Below are 22,241 nucleotides of genomic sequence, written 5' to 3'. Positions count from 1 at the left end.
ACTGGCAACATATTGCTAATGGTTTTCCTTAAAAGGACAGGCTGATTTCATTTTCAAGAAAATGTCTGTCAAATACCCAAGTCTGAATGACTAGAGTTTGGCAGTCATTCTTTCAAGCAAAATATGAACAGCTAGTTAAAAAATACATGTACTCAATGGTTAAACTCTAATAAAATTAATATTCACAATTCTTAAGGGATAGATAATTTTTTTTTCTACTGCAAGTGCATGGCAGTGAGGAATAATGACTGCTAAAGCCCAAGAAGTTTTCATTTACTACTAATTTTACACTATCTGGGCAAATTCCAGCAGTATAAAAGCAAATAGCAGTATTATTATAAAGAGCTTTGACTTTGCAGATACTCTGAAAGGTTCTTGGAGATACCCAGAGGACTATGGACCACAATTTGAGAACTGCTATGGTAGGAATTAGGATAAATGCAGAACAGAAAAACAATTAAGACATGATCCCTATTTTCAAGTTCATCCTCTAACAGAGGAAACCTATAGAGATTACAACATAGCTTTAGGGATACAAGAAATGGCAACAGTGGGGAGGACAGATTAAGGACAAGCATGGACAGGTACTAGACAGGTAGGGTACTTTTGCAATGCAGACATGCAAGGATGAGGCCAGACCTGAGGTAGTGGTGAATGGACAAAAGTTCAAAGTGGTGGGATTATTGGATGTGGTGATTGATTAAAAATATGAGGAATGAAGGGGAAAGGGCAACGGGGTGGAGAGTGGTGCCCTTCCTCCATAGGCATTACAGGCGGGCAGGCTGGCAGCCGGGCAGGAGGAGGTAACTTCAGTTCGGGACTTACCATGAAAAGAATGTTAGGCCTCTGGGTACACGTGCCCGGTAGGCAGTTAGATTCCCCTGCTCCCTCCCGGAGGGCCCTGGAGTTTTCTCACGCAGTGCAGTATCTGCCCGCCTCCCCACCCCCCGGCCCGCGCCGCCGGAGCCTACCTAGCACAACACCTAGCTCTTCACGGTGATTTATTAAATACAGGAACACGGTAGGGAGCTCGCGAGAGGAGTATGAGAACTACATCAGGTAGTCTTTATGTTTGCATGCTTATGTGCGGCCCAGGAGCGAGCCGCCAAGTGACGGTACCTGTAGGACTGAACTTCCGCTTTACAACCTTTCTAGACAGAGTTCGGTGCCGTTCCTGGGAACTGTGGCCTCCAAGAGTCGCGACGGCCTGTAACAGACAAACTTACTGCGGAAAACCTGTTTCCGTATAATCCAAACAACCACGATTTGTTACCTTTCTGCCGTGTACTTAATACCTGTCAGACTGGTTTTAATTGGGGTGGCACCGGACTGACCTCCTCGTCCCACCCCTCAGTGTGCAGACGGCGTCTTTCACAATCTCCCTCTTGCCGACTACGCGGCCGGCTCTCCAAGGCCGGGGACCCGGACGCGCGGGCCCTGAGAGGCTGAGGCGCCGCGGCTCGGGAGCCCGGGAGCCCGGGCGGGGGCGGCGCTCGAGCCGCCGCGCCGGCTGACGCCACATAAGCCGAGATCACCTCACGCGCGAGCGGTGCAATCACAGAGCGCGCCGCCGCCGCCGCCGGCCCCTCGCCGACCTCGCTCTGAGATCCCTCCGCCCGCCGCGTCCCGGCGCCGCGGGGGGTGCCCCGCACCCAGGGCACGCAGGCTCCGGCGGCCCGCGATCCTCAGGCGGTGGTCGCCTCTTAAACTCTCGTTCTCTTCTGTCTCTGAGCCACCCGTACCATAGGTGCCACCTGCTTCTTCAGGGCCTCTGTCCCGGCGTAAGGAGACCTCGGCAGTACCGGGGCCAGCTGGGGGCGTGGCCAGCGCCAGGCCCCGCCCCCTTCGGTGACGCGCCGGGTGGCGCGCGTGGGAGCCGAGAGTGGGGGGTGGGCCTGGGTTTAGTAGGAGCCCTGGGGGCCGGGGCCGCTTGCGGACGCCCATCAGCCGGCTTCCCTCGCTCCGTCCATTCGGAGGGCGCCGGCGACCCCGGCCTCCAGCGTCTCTGGCGAGCTGTAGCGGCTGCTCCGGCGGTCAGGATGATGTTGCTGGGTTTACTGCAGGCGGGCGGGTCGGTGCTGGGGCAGGCGATGGAGCGGGTGACCGGCGGCAACCTCCTATCCATGCTGCTGATCGCCTGCGCCTTCACGCTGGGCCTAGTCTACCTGATTCGCCTCGCAGTCGGCCACCTGGCCCCCCTGCCTGCCGGGGCGGTACGTGCACCCCAGGGAGCTCGGGCAGCGACCACCGAGGCCTGAGGGCTAGTGGGACGACGACAAGGGCGGCCAAAGGGCTAGGGGGAGTGGGGACCTCAGCAGTGCTCAGCTGGGCGGCGGCGGAGGGCACCCTGGGCACTGGGCGCGGCTGCAGCTCTGCTGCTCGTGGTGGTCGCGGCTGCCTTGGCCTTGCTGGCCTGGGTGCTGGGGACCCTGTAGTCTGTCGCGGTTCCGGCGGTGGCCGCGTGTCTGGTCGTGGGGGTCGTGCTTGCCGCATTCATGGTCCTAGGGACGGCTGTGCTGGCCGAGGTGCTGGGGCCCCTAATGGCCGGGGCCAGATTGGTGGCTGGGGCTTGAGCGCCCTGGTGGCTGTACTGGCCACCACAGTGGTGGTACAACATCGGCAGCTGCGGCCCTGGTGGCCGTCATCTTGGTCCAGTGTCCTGTGGGCTGTAGTATTGCCCCTAATGGCGACTTATATCAATACGAGGCGGGGGGGTGGGGGTGTGGGTGTGGGAGTGAAGGGACTGTCCCTTCTTATGATGCTAACGAAGTATCAGTTTCTTTAATTTAGTGTCTTTATTGACCATTAGCTTCATACTTACCTAATATAGTTGATGAATGTATTTTTTTTTCTTAAGATTTTATTTCTTTATTCATGATAGACACAGGGCGGCGGTGGGGGGTGGGCAGAGACACAGGCAGAGGGAGAAGCAGGCTCCGCACAGGGAGCCTGATGCGGGCCTTGGGGACTCCAGGATCACGCCCTGGGCCAAAGGCGGGCGCTAACCCGCTGAGGCACCCAGGGATCCCCTGATGAATGTGTTCTTAACCAGCCAACACCAAGTAGCTTTTAAAACTGCCCTTTCACTGACAATGGAATGTAGAAACTATTGACCAAGTAGTTTGTAAAACCTGGGACATCTAAAGTACCTTTTATATACACTTTTATATAAAAGTGAGTGCTAGGGATTTCCTCTAGAGCTGATTTACTCTCTAAAACTAGTAGATGAGGGGTGCTGGGTGGTGGTTGGGCATCCCACCCTCCATCTCAGCTCAGGTCTTGATCTTAGGGTGGTGAGTTCAAGCCCCTTCCTGGGTGTGGAGCCTACTTAAAAAATAAAAAATAAAATCTGTGGATGAGATGTGTCCGGTTTCCTGATAAATGTAGCTTCTTAAACGTTTCATGTCTTTCTATACCTCTAATCACTGTCTTTTTCTGTACCTTCTTTATACCTTTTTAAGGCAAGATTCTGGAACTAAAATTGTGAACGGTAGTGGTCAAGACAATATAGTTTGATTTTTCCTGGTTTTTCATCCTGCTAATGGTTAAGAAAGTTGCCTAGAGCCATCAGTAAATAATATTGGACATATTCTGGACAGTGTTCAGCATGTGTAATTTCAATACTTTGTGTTTGTGCAGTCATTTATCTTAAATGATGTTTTGAGTTTCTACTCTTTTTACTATTGTCCTCTCCTATGATATATGCAGTTTGGCTGTTCTTAAGTTACTGGTGATGCTTTATTTTTTGGTAACTTTTTAGTATTAGTGGTAAATTTCATTTGTTTATTCATGAAATTAAGTTGGGTTTCTCTCAAAATGAAATGTGAACCCCAAATTTTTTGTTTTTTCTTGCAGAAAAGTCCACCATACATTTTCTCTCCAATTCCATTCCTTGGACATGCTATAGCATTTGGGAAAAGTCCAATTGAATTCCTAGAAAATGCATATGAAAAGGTAAGTCTTCCAAATAATACAGGAAAAAAAAAATTAGTGCTTTTCAAACTTTTTTTGGATGGCAGAACACTAAAAACAGTGCGATCTTATGCTTATCCCCCAGTATAGGAAACTGATTAAATTGGAGCTGCTCCTGTAAGAGCTGGAAGGGTCTTGGAGACTCTCTTAACCAATCCCATGTCCTGGGTGATCTCACTGTACTTACTAATCATAGTTGAAATTGATAACTGACTGACCCTTCTTTTTCTTAACCAATCACCTGTGGGATTTTCTAACCTACTTACTCTACATATATCTCTGACTTCAGTTTCACTTGGATGACCCATGTGATACTGTGGCAATTCAGATCTTTCCCCTCTTTTTTCTAATGAACTTTCTGATACTAATTCAGCCATTTATTCCACAGTCCCACTGTGAATTGTCATCACTCTTAACTATTTCAGCGCCCAATATAAATTTAGACACTTTATTGTTAGACCACATCTTCTTTTCCAGGCTTGCCTCTTGTCCTTCCATTAGAACCATGCTTTGACCTCATTAGATATTCTAGTCCATTGTCTCATACTTTCTCTTGATCTATTAGCCTCTGTTCTTTACTTTCCTTTTTTTTTTTTCCAGTTTGGGACTGTCATCCATTATTTCAGTTATACTTTGGCCAATACCATATATTTCCTTGCCCCTGGATCTTTTCATTTTGCTTACCTGGTAAAACTCCAGCCTTGGAGGGGTTTTTCTTCTTGTTTTCTTCTTCCTTGCACCAGATTAGTTCCTTCCTAATTTCATGATTTCCTAACCTGAATGAACTTTGAACACCACTCAGCAATTGTATTATGCTAAAGTATGGTTGGTATACTTTCCACTCCCCATAAAGACAATTTAAACCTTCACTTTTTTAAACTCCTGAGTCTTCTATCTTTCTATCAAAGGAGACAACTTTTTCTCCTCTTTAGAGATAACAAAACCATCCAAAGAGAACTCTCTTGTGCTCCCACTTTCAAACATGCATTCTCTTTTCTTCTTGTTACACTAATTATAAAACACTTTGTGTTGGTACTTAGTGCTTTACATTGATTATCTTACTGAAGCTCCACAAAAATCCTTTCAGGTATATCCATTTTAGAGATGATAAAACTGAGAAACAGGTTATATAATTTATTCTTGGGCTCACTACTGGCTAGTGGCCGACCCAGGATTTACACAGTCTGATTTCTGATTCTGTGTTTTTAATGAAAATAACAACAACACAACAACAACAACAATAATAAAACGCATGTAATGTTTACTATGGCCAACACACTTTAATATATTTATAATATCTATATATACAGCCATAGTCCTCATGGATATGATATATATTTAATCTTCATAATGGTAGGTACTATTACTATTTCTATTTTATGGATGAGGGAAACTGAAGTACAGAGAAGTTAAGTTCTTTTACTGTAGGACCAAGGTCACAACAGCTAACAGGTGGAGGAGCTGGGATGTGAATCTCAGAATCTTGTGCTCTGAGCTCACTAGGTGCTATCATGTTGGTTTTATTACACTATCTTGCTGCCTTTTGGAGGTTAAAGTCTCAATCCATCTTTGGTCTCAGGAACCTTAGGCTATAATTTATTCTTTCTGTAGTGACTTCTCTCAACTGGATCTTTCCTATTTTCTCTGAAAAAAATTTAAAAGTCACTCATTTAAAAAGACCAGACTACTCAGTCTTCTTTCAGGTCCCTCCCCCTTCAGCAAGTTTTCTGTACTTACAGTCTCTATTTCCACATCTCCTGTCCACCTGAGTCTGTCAGCCCCTTCACTAATGAGCTCCATGTCCTAGTTCAATGAGCTTGACTCCTCAGCTGTATTTGTCACTGGTGATCTCTCCCTCCTCCTTAAATGTGGCTTCTCTCATTTCCCCTCCTATTTTTTGATTGCTTTTTCTCTAACTCATTAATTGGCTCATGCCTGGCCATTTATTATTGGGGTTAATGGAGCTTTGGTCCTTGGCCTTTCCCAGGTGATCTCATCTCTAACCTGCAGCTACAGTTACCAGACACCCCAATTAATGTCTCTGGCTCAGGTCTGTTCTCTGATCCCCAGATCTGGATTGTCCCAACTTCCACATGATTCTGAATTGTCTAAGGCACCTGTTAGTCAACGTTTCTGAAGTCTAACCTTTGTTTTTTTTCTCTCTAATCCTGGTTGCCCTGTTTTCTCTTTTTACCACTTTTCTGTTTTGTAGAAGCCTAGGATTCATTCTTGATACTTTGCTCTGTCTCTTAATCCATTGCCATCTGCAGATTCTCTCTCCAAAATAATTCAGTATCCATCTGCTTCTGCCCCATCATTACCACATGGCAGGTTTTCATTATCAGATTGCTGCAAGAGGCTCTAACTGGTCCTCTGACATTCCTTTTGCTCCTGTTCCTCCTTCCTCCATATGGCAGCCAGAGGGATTTTTCTTTTAAATATGCATATGTCAGTGTGTCTCTCCCATGCAGTTTAAAATCTTCTATGGCTTTCCATTGCTTGTAAGGAAAATACTTCTTGAATATGGCTTATGAGACTCTGTGTGATCTAGGCCCTGCAGACTCAGCTCTCACCTCATCCTCCATCCACCGCGCCCCCCATGCAGATCTTTACGCATGCCTGGCTGCCATGCCGACCCCTGCTCATCAGCTCAGGTGGCCTTCCTCTCTTTGGTCTCCTTTTTATCAGTTCTCTTATCACAGAGTTGCTTTCCTTCCCATAATACTTGTCATATTTGCAGTTTTACATTTGTTGATATTATTAGATTAAGTTGTGTCCTTTTCAATAGACTAAGCTACATGAGTCAAGGATGGTATTTTTGTTCACAATTATACCCCCAGAGCCTAGTCTTTAATAATAATCAAAAACTGCAAGGTAAAGCATTTACCACCCAACCAGGTTAACAAAAAATTAAAAATTAAATTATTCAGTATTGATGAGATAGTAGTAAACTGGTAACTAAATTTCTGATGTCTTTACATAGTAAGTACAATAGGAAAGAAAGGTCATAACCTTTGATGACTTCTATAAATTGATCTTTAACCAAGGGGGTAAAATCTATATTCTCAGAGATACTCATTGCATAATTATACCTAATTAGTAAAGAATTGACATATCACCCATATGTCCAGTAATGAAAGAATAACTATTAAAATTATGATGTCTGGGGCACCTGTATGGCTCAGTCGGTTGGGCATCTGCCTTTGGCTCAGGTCATGGTCCCAGGGTCCTGAAATCAACCCCTGTGTCAGAGAGCCTGCTTTTCCCTCTCCCACTCATCCTGCTTGTCTTCACTCTCTCTCTCTGTCCAATAAGTAAATCTTTAAAAAAAAAATTATGAGGTTGGTGTAAAGGATAGAAAATATTTTCAGTATAAACTGAAAAAAGAATAAAAAATTTATATTTCATTTGCAACTGGATGAAAATAATTATGAATTTGGACAAAGACTAGGTGAATAATTGCATTAGGTTTATGCATGTTTTAATTTTCAGAAATTTTTTGTGAATTAAGAAATTAGTGTTTCTTTTAGTGGTACATATTTTTCAGTATCATCACTATGGCTACTTTTCTTTCTTTAGTATGGACCTGTATTTAGTTTTACCATGGTGGGCAAGACATTTACTTACCTTCTGGGGAGTGATGCTGCTGCACTGCTTTTTAATAGTAAAAATGAAGACCTGAATGCAGAAGATGTCTACAGTCGTCTGACAACACCTGTGTTTGGGAAGGGAGTTGCATATGATGTGCCTAATCCAGTAGGTGACACTGTTAATGTTCAAGAAAGACAAACCTATAATATTGTACATTTAGAATGTAGAAACCATTGATTCCTTGATTCTAAAATCTGAAGAATGAGACATTTAAAAGAAGAAAAGCTCTGGGGAGCTGACAAAGAATGAGTATTCTGTTTTATAGCTGCAGGCATGGGCTAAGCAGTTTTAAAGATTTCCTGTACAAAGAAATAGAATCAATGATAACTTAGCGTTTGGAATTTGAGTCGAGTGGGTAACAAGAAAATCCCCTTATATTTTGGAAGGGCTCCTACGGCTACAGTCCTGCCTGAAATTCTAGCATAAGAGCTCTTTTGAGCTAGAGTTTATTAGCTTTAGAAGTTTGTGTGATTTCTTTTCCCCTCCTAAAGTCAAATATTAAAGTGCTGCAAATTGATGTAAAACAAATGAAATCTTTGGTTTAATTGCTTGGTGTGGGCTCTGGCTGAGATCATACCACACATTACCTGGTATCCTACTGTAGCAGTTAAGGGTTGACATCATGTGTTATTTCTGGAGATGAGGGAGGTGTAGGGGAATGAAAGGCTCCTCAAGGCTAAAAGCAAGAGCCCTGAAAAATCCCTATGGTCAGATATATCTGTTCATTTTCTCACACTGCTGATCAGATTCTTAAAATAGAAATGTCCCAAGGGGTTAAGACCATTAGTTGTCTTAGTGTGAATTTATTTCAGTCAAACTATATTGAATTCTCATTAAACTTCAGGAAGATAGGGAGAGGAATGATACTTGCTTGGTAATGGAATAGGAGAATATGTGAAATAGGATAAAAATAATATGGAAGCATAATGAACCTTTGAGGGATTGTGTTGGTATCTGGGTTGGGTTGAGATGCTAGAAGATAACAGGATAGGAAAGGGAAGCCCTGGGGTCAGGAGTGGGAAAAAGCATGTGTAGGAAGGAAAGGCAGTGGGATTCCTAATATCATTAGTTAAGGGCCTGAATACCAGGTATCTCTTTACATGTTACTTCAGATCCATGTAAATGCTCTGTTTCCCATGTGTGGTATAGTTTTAAAAAATCCTTCTACTATTTTTATTTTCAATATCTTTTTTCAGAATATTGTTTTCTTTGAGTGTTACAGAGTTCTAATAACCCATGTGAATCTTGTGATAAAACAAAATTGTGTCTTAATGGTTGGTATTATACTGTTAATATTTTCAAGGTTTTTTTGGAGCAGAAGAAAATGCTAAAAAGTGGCCTTAACATAGCCCACTTTAGACAGCACGTTTCTATAATCGAGAAAGAAACAAAGGAATACTTTCAAAGTTGGGGAGAAAGTGGAGAAAAAAGTAAGCAAACTGTTTTGTTTTTGCATTTGTTCTAATATTTCTGGTTTTTTTTTATGACTACAAATATAAGAATACATGTATATGTGTAATGAAAAACCCACTGCAGCATATGTAAAACCACCCTAGCCTTAATGGAAAGAATGTTTTGATAACCACACAGTTAAAAAGACCTCCAAGAGGGGACCCCTGGGTGGTTCAGCGGTTTAGCGCCTGCCCTTGGCCCAGGGTGTGATCCTGGAGTCCCAGGATTGAGTCCCTCGTCGGGCTCCCTGTGTGGAGCCTGCTTCTCCCTCTGCCTGTGTCTCTGCCTCTCTTTCTCTGTCTCTCATGAATAGATAAATAAAATCTTAAAAAAAAGAAAACCTCTAAGAGGAAGTGATTATTGCTGTTCACTTAGAAAAACTTTAAAATGGGCTAATTAACGTGCACGTTATTCAGCTCATTTGTACAAATAATATAAAAATGATTCATAATTAAATTTTGAAATAAACTGAATGTTAAGACTTTTTGCATGGTCATTTTAAGACAGTAAATAACTTTTTTAACCTCCGTGGGCAAGTAAAAGTCTAAATGATTTAATTTTGTATGTAATACCCTATTTATTTGATACTTATTTCATGAAAAAGGTAAATTTAAATACATAGGTTTTACTCTGTCACCAAATATATGCTTTCTTGCATTAGGTAGAGAGTATAATGAGTATAACTTGATTGTCCTTGGATATTTATGTGAATCCATCTTTTATATTGGACAATAAGTGTTCCTTTCAGGGAAAATTGCCAGCTCAAAGCAGGAAGCAACATTTGCCTACAGGGTATCAAGACCTCTGTATAGGTCCCCATGTTCTGGGTGTGGTCTTCAGTATAGTAAAAGATCCAGAAACTTGATTTAATTTTTTATTTACCTGAAGCTGATGTGACATATTTCTAGCTATATAAGAACCTGATGTAAAACTAAAATGCCTCTAAATAAGTGCAAATGAGACAAAGTTACAGCACTGAGATCACCAGAATTTGCTAAACTTCATTGGTAAATCTAATTAGAAAGTCAGGTGATAATTGGAAGTTCATTTGGCAAACACGGAATTAAATAGTAAGATATTAACAGGGTAATTTTTATGACTTTTAAATGTCATCCAAATGTGCTTCCCTGATGCATTTGTCTCCTGTTGGGGATATACCAGTTGGTAATTAGCTACAGTTTTCTTTTATATGTAGTCAAGCAAGACTTCAAATTTTATTCCTGGTCTTCCTGCTTTTGACCTGGGAAATAATCCGTTCTCCAGTTTTTAGACTGCTATACCTTGGGAAGCACTTCGTATACATTAAATAACCAATTTACTGCTTTTGTTACACTGTGAGTTGGGACTCCTGTATCTTCATTTTTTACAAATTTTATTTTTAAGTAATTTCTATACCCAATACAGGGCTCGAACTCATGACCCTGAGATCAAGAGTCATGTGCTCTACTGAGCCAGCCAGGTGCCCCTCACTATATTCATTTTTATTTTCAATTTATCTTTTCAAGTTGAAGAGTCATGAGTGAGGTTTAGAGATGCCTTTGTGGCCTCTATTTTGGCTGTCCAGGGATGCTTTCTGTTAGGAGTTTTTTGTTCCTCTTTGTTGTGTCCATGTCTGTCTGTAGGCTTTTTTTGAGGATACAAACAGGATCTTGTTGATTCTTGAGTTTTTAGTTTTCCTTTGTAATACTTCTATGTCTGAGAAAGCAGAAAATTTCCAGAGAATATTTGGCAATAGTAATGGGAATGATCTTTTTTCTTCTAGATTTGTTTGAAGCTCTTTCGGAGCTCATAATTTTAACAGCTAGCCATTGTTTACATGGCAAGGAAATCAGAAGTCAACTCAATGAGAAAGTGGCACAACTGTATGCAGATTTGGATGGAGGGTTTAGCCATGCAGCCTGGCTGCTGCCAGGCTGGCTTCCCTTGCCTAGTTTCAGGTATGGATAAGGAAAGTATACTTGCTTATTTAACTGTAGAATTGCTGTAGTGTTGGTATGCTTTGCGTAAACAGAGATAAAAGATAAACATAAAAGAGACAAATTAGGGGAGATTATGACCCCCCATGCTTCTATAAGAATTCAAGACGGGTTTTCTTTATATAGTGAGTTCACTCAAGCTAAATTTCAGTTTATTAAAGAAGTAATTTGTGGTCTAGCTGTTCTAATTTAAAACCTACTAATCTCACATATTCCTTCTACTCAGGAAAGTCTCTGGACTCTACCTAGAAGTGATACCCCTCTATGTACTTATTTGAAAATATTTTACTGTTTTATAGTATACTGTGAATTTGTTTTGAAGTATTAGTGCCTTTAATTTTCTCTTTGTTTTCTTACGACTATACTGTGATTTCTGTAAGGGCAGGGACCATCTGATACAAAGAAATATTGCTTACAAGACTCAACATATAATTTAGTATCTTGCATAGTTAGTGGGCTTTCTGTATCTTTTGATTCATTTATGTTCAGGTGAGAGATGGGGAAGAATTAAATTGGTACTCCCTTTTCTTTCTATTTCTGCTATTTCTATATAGTTACAGGATAAAGAAGGGGAGAAAAAGGGAAAGCCAGGAGAGATTCTCTGGAATTCTTTGGATTCATAATTCTTTGTAAGGAGCTTTCCAGTTTTCAAAATGCTTTCATCCATAGCCTGTAGTAGGTTCTCCAGAAATGTGCAACAAGCCTGTTTTTACCTTGTCTATCTCCTGGATGAAGTCAGAAATTCCTGAGCTTGATATGATAGACCTTTCCCAGTTCAGCCCAGTCTTTCTCTGTCTTCGCTGAATCAAATGATTTAACCAAATTATTCCATTCCCTTTCTTAAACAGACCTTATGTTTTCCTGGCACTGCTGTGTTCTTATTGATAAACATCTTCTGCCCACATTATCTCAGTTGATCCTCAGTAACAGTCTTACAAACACAGCAGGGCAGCAATTTGAATTGGAAGGCTTAGTTAGGAAGTTAGTTAGTTAGGAAGGGGCTAGGTAGTCAGATTGCCTGGTTTTAAATGTTAGCTCCACTGCTTTCTGGCTGTGTGATACTATGCAGCTGCCTGTGGATTGAGCATAAGAGCATCGACCTCGCAGGAGGTCAAAGTGGGTAATTCATTTTGTAAAACACTTATAGTTCTGTTAGTATAGTTTGTTACCCAGTGAGCATCGTACTTTAAAGGTAAGGTTTGGGCACCTGAAGTTTGTTTTCTGACTCTGCTAGTATTTTTGCCCCCAACAAAACCATGGTGTTTCAGAAAATGAAAAGTAGAATCAAATCCTGTATACTGTAGTCATGTTCTAAATCCTAGATGTTTATCATCCTAAATAAATCCTAGGTTTATTCAAATCCTGAATCTTCTTATTCTTCTTCTTCTTTTTTTAAAAAATCCTGAATCTTCTAAGAAAACCAGAATGACTCTCCATCTTCTACAAGAATTAATTTGGTTAAAATGGGAATTTCATTAATTTAAAGGAGTATTCTGCTTTCTGTTAAATGGAAAGTGATTCTAAAGGAATAATCACAAGTCTTGTTCTAGACCTTTCGTTAGAACGAAGAGAGTAGGGGGATCCCTGGGTGGCTCAGCAGTTTGGCACCTGCCTTTGGCCCAGGGCACCATCCTGGAGTCCAGGGATCGAGTCTCGTGTCGGGCTCCTGGCATGGAGCCTGCTTCTCCCTCTGCCTGTGTCTCTGCCTCTCTCTCTCTCTCTCTCTCTCCCTGTGTGTCTATCATAAATAAATAAATAAATAAATCTTAAAAAAAAAAAGAACAAAGAGAGTATGTTAAGAATACATCTGTTAGGACACATTTCTTGCCTTTAAGGACCCTAGAAATTTCTAACTAAGATTTTTATGGCTTTTTTTTTTTCCTTTTGGTTCTGAGGTTTCTGTCCATTGTTTCAGAGTCATTGAAGTTAGTTAAATAAGGTTGCGTTAAGCTAGGTCCTGGTTATTTTCAAAATGAGTCTAATGCCAGAAAGTATGACATTGTTTTTTAATCATTTTCATCTTTGAATCACAGACGCAGGGACAGAGCTCACAGAGAGATCAAGAATATTTTCTACAAAGCAATCCAGAAGCGCAGACAGTCAGAAGAAAAAATAGATGATATTCTCCAAACTTTACTAGATTCTACTTACAAGTAAGAGCTGCTCAGATCATATGTTAAGCTGAAACAGGAAATTACACATTAAAATGTGCTTAAATAATATATCCAGTCAAAAAATAGTGATACTGACAAAATTAGTAGCTATGAGCTGTGGGCTTATTAAATGGATGAGACTCGAATTACTGGGGTCCCGTGCCTGCCTGGAGCCCCAAGACCGTGCATGGGGAAAGCTCTGCTGACAAACTGGAACAATGTCCTTTGTAATGAAAATCCTACTTTTCTTTGGTCCACCTCTGTTCCCTAAGGGAAAAAAATTCTCACTTGTGATGGGAAAATGCAAGAGACTGTTAAACTTGAAAAATTTATTCACTAAGACCCTTTATTTAAATGTGAAGGCATGAAATGGGTCTGCCAAAATGTTAAATTTGTGTGTGTTTCATTCCATAGGGATGGGCGTCCTTTGACAGATGACGAAGTGGCAGGCATGCTTATTGGACTGCTCTTGGCAGGGCAGCATACATCCTCAACTACTAGTGCCTGGATGGGCTTCTTCTTGGCCAGAGACAAAACACTTCAAGACAAATGTTATTTAGAACAGAAAACAGTCTGTGGAGAAGATCTGCCTCCTTTAACTTATGACCAGGTTTGTTGCATTTTTATTTTCATTGCTGCTTTATGACTTTGAGTATTTAATGAGTGGCTAGTTTTTAAAGGGGATAACTTGAGATATTCTGTTTACTATCGATTAAATTGCTTAGCTTCTTTATTTCTAGAAAATTCCCCATAGCCCTCCCTGAAATGTCTTAATGTTGGATTCAGTTTGCTAAGATTTTTGCATCCATGTTGATAAGGGATATTGATGTGTAGTTTTATCATGAGGTCTTTGACAGGTTTTGGTACACAGTAATGCTGGTCTCAAAGAATGAGTGTACAAGTGTTCCCTCCTCTTTATTTTTTTGGAAGAGTTTGTGAAGTGTTGATACTGTTTCTTATATGTCTGGTTAGAGAACACCAGTGAAACTATATGAGTCTGTGCTTTGTGGGAAGTTGATACTTGTTATACATCTATTCATATGTTCTGTTTCTTCTGGAGTCTTTAGTTTGTATCCTTTAGAAATTTGTCCATTTTCATCTAGGTTACCTAACTCATTGGCTTATAATTGTTATCGTATTCTCTTATAATCCTTACTGTTTCTGTAAGGTCAGCAGTGATGTCTCTTTCATTTCTGATTTTATAACTTTAAAATAATAGCTTAATTGATATATAATTTACATACTATAGAACCAGTCCATTTAGAGTGTATAATTTACTCTTTTTTGATATATTCAGAATTGTGAGAACCATCACAATTTTAGAACATTTAAATCACTTCCAAAAGAAAGCTGGTACCCTGTATCAGTCACACTCCATTTCCCCTGTCCCTGGCAATCACTGATCTACCTTTTGTCTGCGTGGATTTGCCTTATTCTGGACATTTCATATAAACAGGATCATAACAATATGTGGTCTTTTATGACCGGCTTCTTTTGCTTACCATGTTTTCATATTCATCCATGTAGTAGCATAATTTTTGCTAACGTTTTTCCTTTTTTAGACAAATGAATTTTTGCAGGCCCTTACTATGCTATTCTTCAGGGTGATTATCTCTCTTACTTGCCCTCTTTCCCTTGTTGACCATGTAGTAATAGAACAAGATAATCTCAGATGCCGAACCAGTGACCTCTGCACTCCTACTAGAATATAATCTATCTTATAACCCAGAAGTTTAAGTAATATTGCATATTGTTGAAGTAAGTTAAATATTTGTAAAACTCAGGAAATATTTTCCCTTTTTAGCTGAAGGATCTAAATTTACTAGATCGCTGTATAAAAGAAACATTAAGACTTCGGCCTCCTATAATGACCATGATGAGAATGGCCAAAACTCCTCAGGTGAGTCTCTTGGTTAGAGCTCCCCTTCCATGCCCTCAGTTTTTATTTATCAAAAAGAAGAAATATAACAGCAAGGAGGATTTTTAAAATTAAGCAAGTAGAATAATTGTTTCTACATAATTATAGTTTTATATATTCTAACTCTGATATATAATTACATACTCTATTTGTATAGCTATTTTTTATATAATTAGAGAGTATATGTGCTAATCTGTTCCCTGCATTTTTACTTAACAATTAGGGTTTTAAAAATGATAGTGTATTTTTTTCCTGGCTTAAAAAAAAAAAGCATGTTTTGTTAAAAATTCTGATAGTATGGAAATACATAAATTAGATTGTGAAAGGCTCCTTGATATCCCTCTGCTACCTCTGAGGCATTTATATCTTTTAAAAATTTCCAGCCCAATGTTGGGTCACTTGAAAATCATCTTGAGTTAAAATAATTTTTAGCTGGCCTATCATCTAGCTAATTTTTAAATATACATATATCACATGTGTGTTAATGCTTTATTACACAATGGTCTGGTTATTGGGTAGAATATTTTTGTATTACCTAATGAAATGTGTTGGGACTCCTGGGTGGCTCAATGGTTGAGCGTCTGCTTTTGGCTCAGGTCATGATCCTGGAATCCTGGAACCGAGTCCTGCATCAGGCTCCCCTTGGGAAGCCTGCTTCTCCCTCTGTCTATGTCTCTGCCTCTCTTTCTGTGTCTCTCATAAATAAATAAGTAAAATCTTAAAAAAAAAAAAATGAAATGTGTTGCTTTGATTTCTAGACCATTGCAGGGTATACCATTCCTCCAGGACATCAGGTGTGTGTTTCTCCCACTGTCAACCAAAGACTTAAAGACTCATGGGTAGAACGTCTGGACTTTAATCCTGATCGGTACTTGCAGGACAATCCAGCATCAGGAGAGAAGTTTGCTTATGTGCCATTTGGAGCTGGTAAGATACCATTTTACATTTGAAATGTTTGTTCTGATAATATATTTATGTCTGTCAAAATAATCTATATGAATTTTATTTATAAATATCTTTCCTCATAGGGACATTCCTGTAAACATTTGTAGGAGTATAAACTTTGCCAAGTTGGAAAAACTATTTGTACTAAAGGAAATAGTTTTGTGAATCCTTATATAATGCTCTATTACCTTCTTACCAATTTAGTTTTATCAGGGTTAATTTTTTATAGCCCACCCTATTTTCCCTTATAGTAGTATTTAAAGCTCTGTGAATTGTTTTAAAGAACCAGTGGAATTAGCACACCATTTAGTAATTATTTAAGGCTAAATAAGATAACAGATTATCAGTGTTTCAGAAAAGAGCAAAAGCAGTCTTGTTAAAATTGAAGCTTTTATGGATTGTTAGTCAACTTTTTGGTTCTCTGTATCCTTAAGATAAAATGGTCTTTAAATTTGGGCAGGTCTTGCATAGGTTTGCAAACTTCTGCATTTCAATTAGGATCCTTAAATTACGCAGGGAGACCCTTGTTCCTGCAATAATCTCTCTGTTCATTGGTACTCTACAGATTATACTATATTTTATGACTTTAGTCTTTCCAGAGATTTTTTTTTCTTTTTTTTTTCCAGAGATTTTAAGTGGCACAACTTTTTTGTTATTGATCACACTTTTTCTACACGGAAAGTATAAAATCCTTTAGGGACTTTAGATTGTAGTAACTTTGACAAATAAATTTAATAATATAGTATATAACATTACATTTAAAGGAGTTGTAGAATGTTCAAACAGTTGGAAGGGGCATTAGTTCTGTGGTCCAAAATCTGCCCCAAAGAAGAATCATTTCTAATCTGGTAATTACCTGGATTCCACTTGAACTTTTTTAGGTAATAGATTGCTCAGTTACCTTCTATGGCAGCTCATTTCATTTTTTGGACAGCTCCCATTTTAAAAAACTTACATTAAAGCCATCATCTGGGGGTGCCTGGCTGGCTCAGTCAGTACAGCACATGACTCTTGGTCTCAGGGTCATGAGTTCAAGCCCCATGTTGGGTGTGAAGTCTACTTGAAAAAACAAAAAGCTGTAATCTGTTTCCTTTTAACATCCCATTGTGTTTAACATCCCCTAATTATATTCTCTGAAGTTTATACTGTGTATCTCTGAGCTATCTGAATAGAAGATAGAACATTCCCTCAAATCTGTCATCATTGTGCTAGTTTCCTAGGGCTACTGTAACTCCCACAAACTAGATGACTTAAAACAAGACATTTATTCTCCTACATTTCTGGCCGGAAGTCTGAAATCAAGGTGTTGGAAGGACCTTGTTCTCCCTCATGGCTCTAGGGGAGAGTCTTTGATTGCTTGTTCCTAGCTTTCAGTGGCTCTTGACAATCTTTGGCATTCTTTGGCTTGTAGCTACATCACTCTGACCACTATCTTTACTGGCCGTCTGTCCTATGGGTGCCTGAGTCCTCGCATGTCTTTTTTTGAAGGGCACCAGCATTGGACTTAGGGCTTACCCTAACCTGGGTGTGACTTCATCTTAACTAATTATATCTGCAAAGTCTGATTTTTGAGTGGACATGAATTTTGGGAGGGGATACTCTTCTACCCCATTTGATCATCAGGTTCAGTGTGTCCAATTTCTTCAATCATTACTTTCTGTAATTTTTTCTGTTTTCATGCATATAGCATGTAGCTTACTCATTTTCATAATATTACCTTATATGAATCATCAGAATTTATCCATTTTCCTCTTAATTTGTCCTTAGGATTCTTCTAATTTCCTGCTATTAACATAATTCTCTAACTAATCTCCCTGTAAGCCAAGCCTCTCCTTAGTTGTTATATTTGAACATGGAATGGCTTGTAAACACCCTTCTTAAACAGAGCTCCTAGAAGTAAGAGCATTTTTTTTTTTGAAGTAAGAGCATTTATAGGCCACACAAGCACTGTGCTAATAATAAGCATTTTTTGGTTAATTTTTTCCCTATTAATCTTCACAACCACACTATCAGGAAGGGACTGTCTTATTCACTTTTCAGAAACGGAAACCAAGGCTTAGCAAGGCCTTTTTCAATTCCAATAATTTGGCTTGATCTTTTGGTATTCCCTGAAAAGCCATCCTTTGTTACTGAGCTTACTACCTTATGAGGTTTTAGTAGGCCAGAAAGATTGGAAGGTATTAGTTCTTTCTGGCTTAAACATTTCTGATACCATCTTTTATCAAATGTGTTTCTCTGGCTTTTATATATAATCTTTTATTAAAAATACATGAATTATATTTTGTCTTATTAAAATTTCCCCATTTTAATAAAAAAAACTTCAAAGTCAGAAGAATTTTATAGTGAACATTGATATACCTATTATCTAGATTCTGCCATTAATATTTTATCCTTGTTTTATCACATATCCATCCATCAATCCATTTACTTCACGTGCATTTCAAAGTAGACTGTCTACATCAGTGTATGTCTCCCTGAATTTTTCTCCAAGTATATAATTAATTGCAGTTCAGTATTTTAGTTTTGGTGTAATGTTTTACAATGAAATACTCAACTCTTAAGTCAATTTGTTTTGACAAATAACCTCATTCAAATCTAATTTATTGATTTTTTTAAACTGTTGTTGGTTCCTGGTCCTATGTAAATCCTTTGCCTGGCCTCAAGTTGTGAAGACATGGTTTTAACATTTATGTTTAGGTCTATGATCATCTGGAATTAGTGTTTGAGTTTGGTGTGAGACAGGAATTAAGCCTTTTTTTTTTTTTTAATTATTTTAATAGACCGTATTTACTAGAAAGAGACATAGCAAGAGAAAGAGCACACAAGGTGAGGGAGGGGCAGAGGGAGAAGCAGGCTCCCCTCTGAGCAGGGAGCCTAATGCTGGGCTCCATTCCAGGACCTGGGGATCACGACCTGAGCAAAGGCAGATGCTTAACCGATGGAGCCACCCAGATACTCCCCACTCCCACCTTTTTTTTTTTTTAATGTTAGATAAATGGTTATTCCAGCACTATGTGTTGAAAACATTTTTTTTCCCATTGGTTTGCTTTATTTAGTGCCTTTGTTGATAATCAGATAACCATAAAAGTATGTCTTGGCTGTTTGCTGTAGTCTGTCGCTCTACTTCTTCTTCTTTTTTTTTTTTTTTTGTCACTCTATTTCTTGAGCCCTGTGCACGACTGCATTGTCTTGGTTGCTGTGAAAGAAAAAAACCCACTCTCACTTAGAACACTTTTGACAACATTTCTGATCACCAAATATTTGGGTGTTTTTCCCACACCAATTCTCTGTGGACACCCACAATTTCAACTTGGTTCTGATTCTACCCAACTGTGGTTTAGCACAGACCCCATAGGTTAAGGCCTTAGTCCCACAGGATTCCCTCTTGCCCTCTCATGACTTGAGATACCAACTGCAAATCCAGATTGTCTCCTGTTTTTCTGACCAGTGAGCTATAAACCAGAGGTTTTCTTGATCTCCTTGGGGTTCCACAGTTTCTTAAAATGGCTCACAGAACTCAGAAAGCAGTTTATTTACTGGATTAATAGTTTATTACAAAGGAGGGGATACAATTCAGGAAGACCTGATTGGAGATGCACAGGGCAAGGTATGGGGGAAGGGGCACAGAGCTTCCATGTCCTTTGGGTATGCCCCACTCCCAGTACCTCCATATGTTCACCAAGCAGGAAAGCTCTCCGAATGCTACCTCTCAATCCTTCCATACTATAGGATTTTTAGTGGAGGCTTCATATTGTAGACACAATTGATTAAATCATTGATGATTAATTCAATCTCTAGCTCCTTCTCCTTCTCTCCAAGAAGTTCAGGGGTTGGGGCTAAAAGTTCTAACCCTTTAATCACATGGTTTGCTCCCCTGGCAGCCAGGCTTTACTCTAAGGGGATTTCCAAAAGTCCCCTCATTAACAAACTCCAAGTGTGGCTGAAGGGGGCTTTTATGAATAACAAAAACTTCTTGCTTCTTTATTGCTCCTTTCATGTAAGAAATTCCAAGCTGTTTGAGGAGCTCTGTGCCAAGGACGGGAGAAAGAGCAAATATATATTTATTACAAACCACAGTATCAGAGTTGCTGTACCGTTAGTTAGCACTGAAGTCAGATTTGAAATCAATTTAAGTCTTCCAACTTTTTTTTTTTTTCCCTAAGACTGCTCTGGATATCCTAGGTCCTCCTTTGCATTTTCATATGCATTTTAAATAAACTTTTTGAATTCCAGTTAGTGAACATACAGTGTAATAATAGTTTCAGGTTCATGATATAGTGATTCAACGCTTCTGTACAACACTTGGTGCTTATCACAAAGTGCACTCCTTCACCCCATCACCTCTTTCTCCCATTCCCCACCCACCTCCATTCTGATAATCATGTTTGTTCTTTATAACTGAGTCTGTTTCTTGGTTTCCCTCTTTTTTCCTCCTTTGCTTGTTTCTTAAATTCCACATATGAGTCAAATCATATGGTATTGGTCTTTCTCTGATTTTGCTTAGCTCTCTCTAGCTCCATCCAGGTCATTGCAAATATCAGGACCTCATTTTTTTTTAAGGCTGAGTAATAGACCATTTTGGTGTGTCTTCTTTATCCATTCATCAGTTGATGGATACATGGGCTATTTCCATAATTTGGCTATTGTAGATAATGGTGCTATAAACATTAGGGTGCATGTATCCTTTTGAATTAGTATTTTTTTATCCGTATGCATTTTAGAACAACTTGTCAGTTTTTACACATATATAACCTTTTAAATTTTGATCTTGACATGTGTTGCTATTTTGATTTATTAAATCCCTTTTTCTTCCATTATTATTTTGAAATGGCATTTAAAGTTTTTTAAATTAATTTTTTAAAAAGATTTTATTTATTCATGAGAGACAGAGAGAGAGAGAGAGGCAGAGACACAGGCAGAGGGAGAAGCAGGCTCCATGTAGGGAGCCTGATGTGGGACTGGATCCTGGGACTCCAGGATCATGCCGTGGGCCGAAGGCAGGCGCTAAACCACTGAGCCACCCAGGGATCCCATTTGTTTTTTCTTTTAAAGATGGTATTTTTAAGTAATTCTACCCCCAGCAGGGGGCTTGAACTCAATCCTGAGATCAAGAGTTGCATGCTCCTCTGACTGAGCCAGCCAGGTGCCCCTGGCATTTAAAGTTTTGATTGAAGGGTTCATACTGACTTTTAACTAGGGCTCTCTTAGGACAGAAGCTAAAGAATATTCTAGTACATTCACAAAGTATATTGTCATCATAGATTTCAGTTTACATATATTTAAACTTAGGTAGATATGACATTTAGAAGAGTCATTATTATAATTACCCAAGTGCTGTTTCCCTTATAAAAAAACTTTGAAAATCTCCTGAGATTTTTATTAACTATTTTATTTTACATTTTTTTTTTTACATTCTTCTTTTATGTGAAGGAATAGGTCATCTTTTCCCTATACTATCTCTATATCTGGTGACCATCCAAACTGTAAACAAATTTATCACTCCAGGTAAAAAGAAGGGAGAAGGAATTTCAATTAATTCTTATTAAAACTTTCTTTTTTCAATAGGGCGTCATCGTTGTATTGGGGAGAATTTTGCCTATGTTCAGATCAAGACAATTTGGTCCACTATGCTTCGTTTATATGAATTTGATCTCATTGATGGATATTTCCCCACTGTGAATTATACAACCATGATTCATACCCCTGAAAACCCTGTTATCCGATACAAGCGAAGATCAAAATGAAAAAGGCTGCAAGGAACTAATATGTGAAACATCACTGTAAACTGCAAAAGCATTTGAAGAGAATGAAGTTTATGAAACTCTTGGTGTACTCTTTTTTTTTTTTAGTATAAGTTTAAAAGATAGCTAGTTTAACTTATGGTTTTTATATTTTCTTAACCGAATGATTCCAACAAATCTAATGGCATTTCAGATATTTCCTAATAGTTTTATGGTGGCTATTTACTATATATGCTTTATTTAAGGAAATCAAGCTTACTAGTATGAAATTATTTAGGGCAATCTTGGAATTGACAGATTCTAAACACAGTTTCCAGGTATTAACATCAAACATAGCTCTTTGAAAAGTACATCCATGGTATTCACATCTTGAACTACATCTGCAAGTATAAATGCCCAGGGAGATACTTGGAAACCTTAGGTTATTTATTTA

The 22,241-nt window shown here is 39.3% G+C and overlaps 1 protein-coding gene across 2 annotated transcripts; it reads left to right on the top strand.

Moving 5' to 3' along the window:
- The first annotated feature begins 1,633 nt into the window (after positions 1-1,633).
- Positions 1,634-21,893, top strand: LOC121475156 (lanosterol 14-alpha demethylase). Of its 2 annotated transcripts, none has more exons than XM_041728319.1 (10): positions 1,634-1,781; positions 3,856-3,954; positions 7,552-7,728; positions 8,927-9,053; positions 10,838-11,012; positions 13,085-13,204; positions 13,619-13,814; positions 15,009-15,104; positions 15,881-16,049; positions 21,633-21,893. In XM_041728319.1, exons 3-10 carry the CDS (start codon positions 7,576-7,578, stop codon positions 21,809-21,811), a joined length of 1,215 nt encoding a protein of 404 aa, XP_041584253.1. In that variant the 5' UTR covers positions 1,634-1,781; positions 3,856-3,954; positions 7,552-7,575; the 3' UTR covers positions 21,812-21,893. The 2 variants fall into 2 exon arrangements, with proteins under 2 accessions (XP_041584253.1, XP_041584252.1); XM_041728318.1 differs by lacking the exon at positions 1,634-1,781 and adding an exon at positions 1,895-2,213.
- Positions 21,894-22,241: the final 348 nt, after the last annotated feature.

This window comes from Vulpes lagopus, chromosome 13 (genome assembly GCF_018345385.1).
Source record: "Vulpes lagopus strain Blue_001 chromosome 13, ASM1834538v1, whole genome shotgun sequence".
NCBI classification, from domain to species: Eukaryota; Metazoa; Chordata; class Mammalia; order Carnivora; family Canidae; genus Vulpes; species Vulpes lagopus.
The sequence above is the reverse complement of the archived record's forward strand: the minus strand, read 5'-3'. Positions and strand labels throughout refer to the sequence as shown.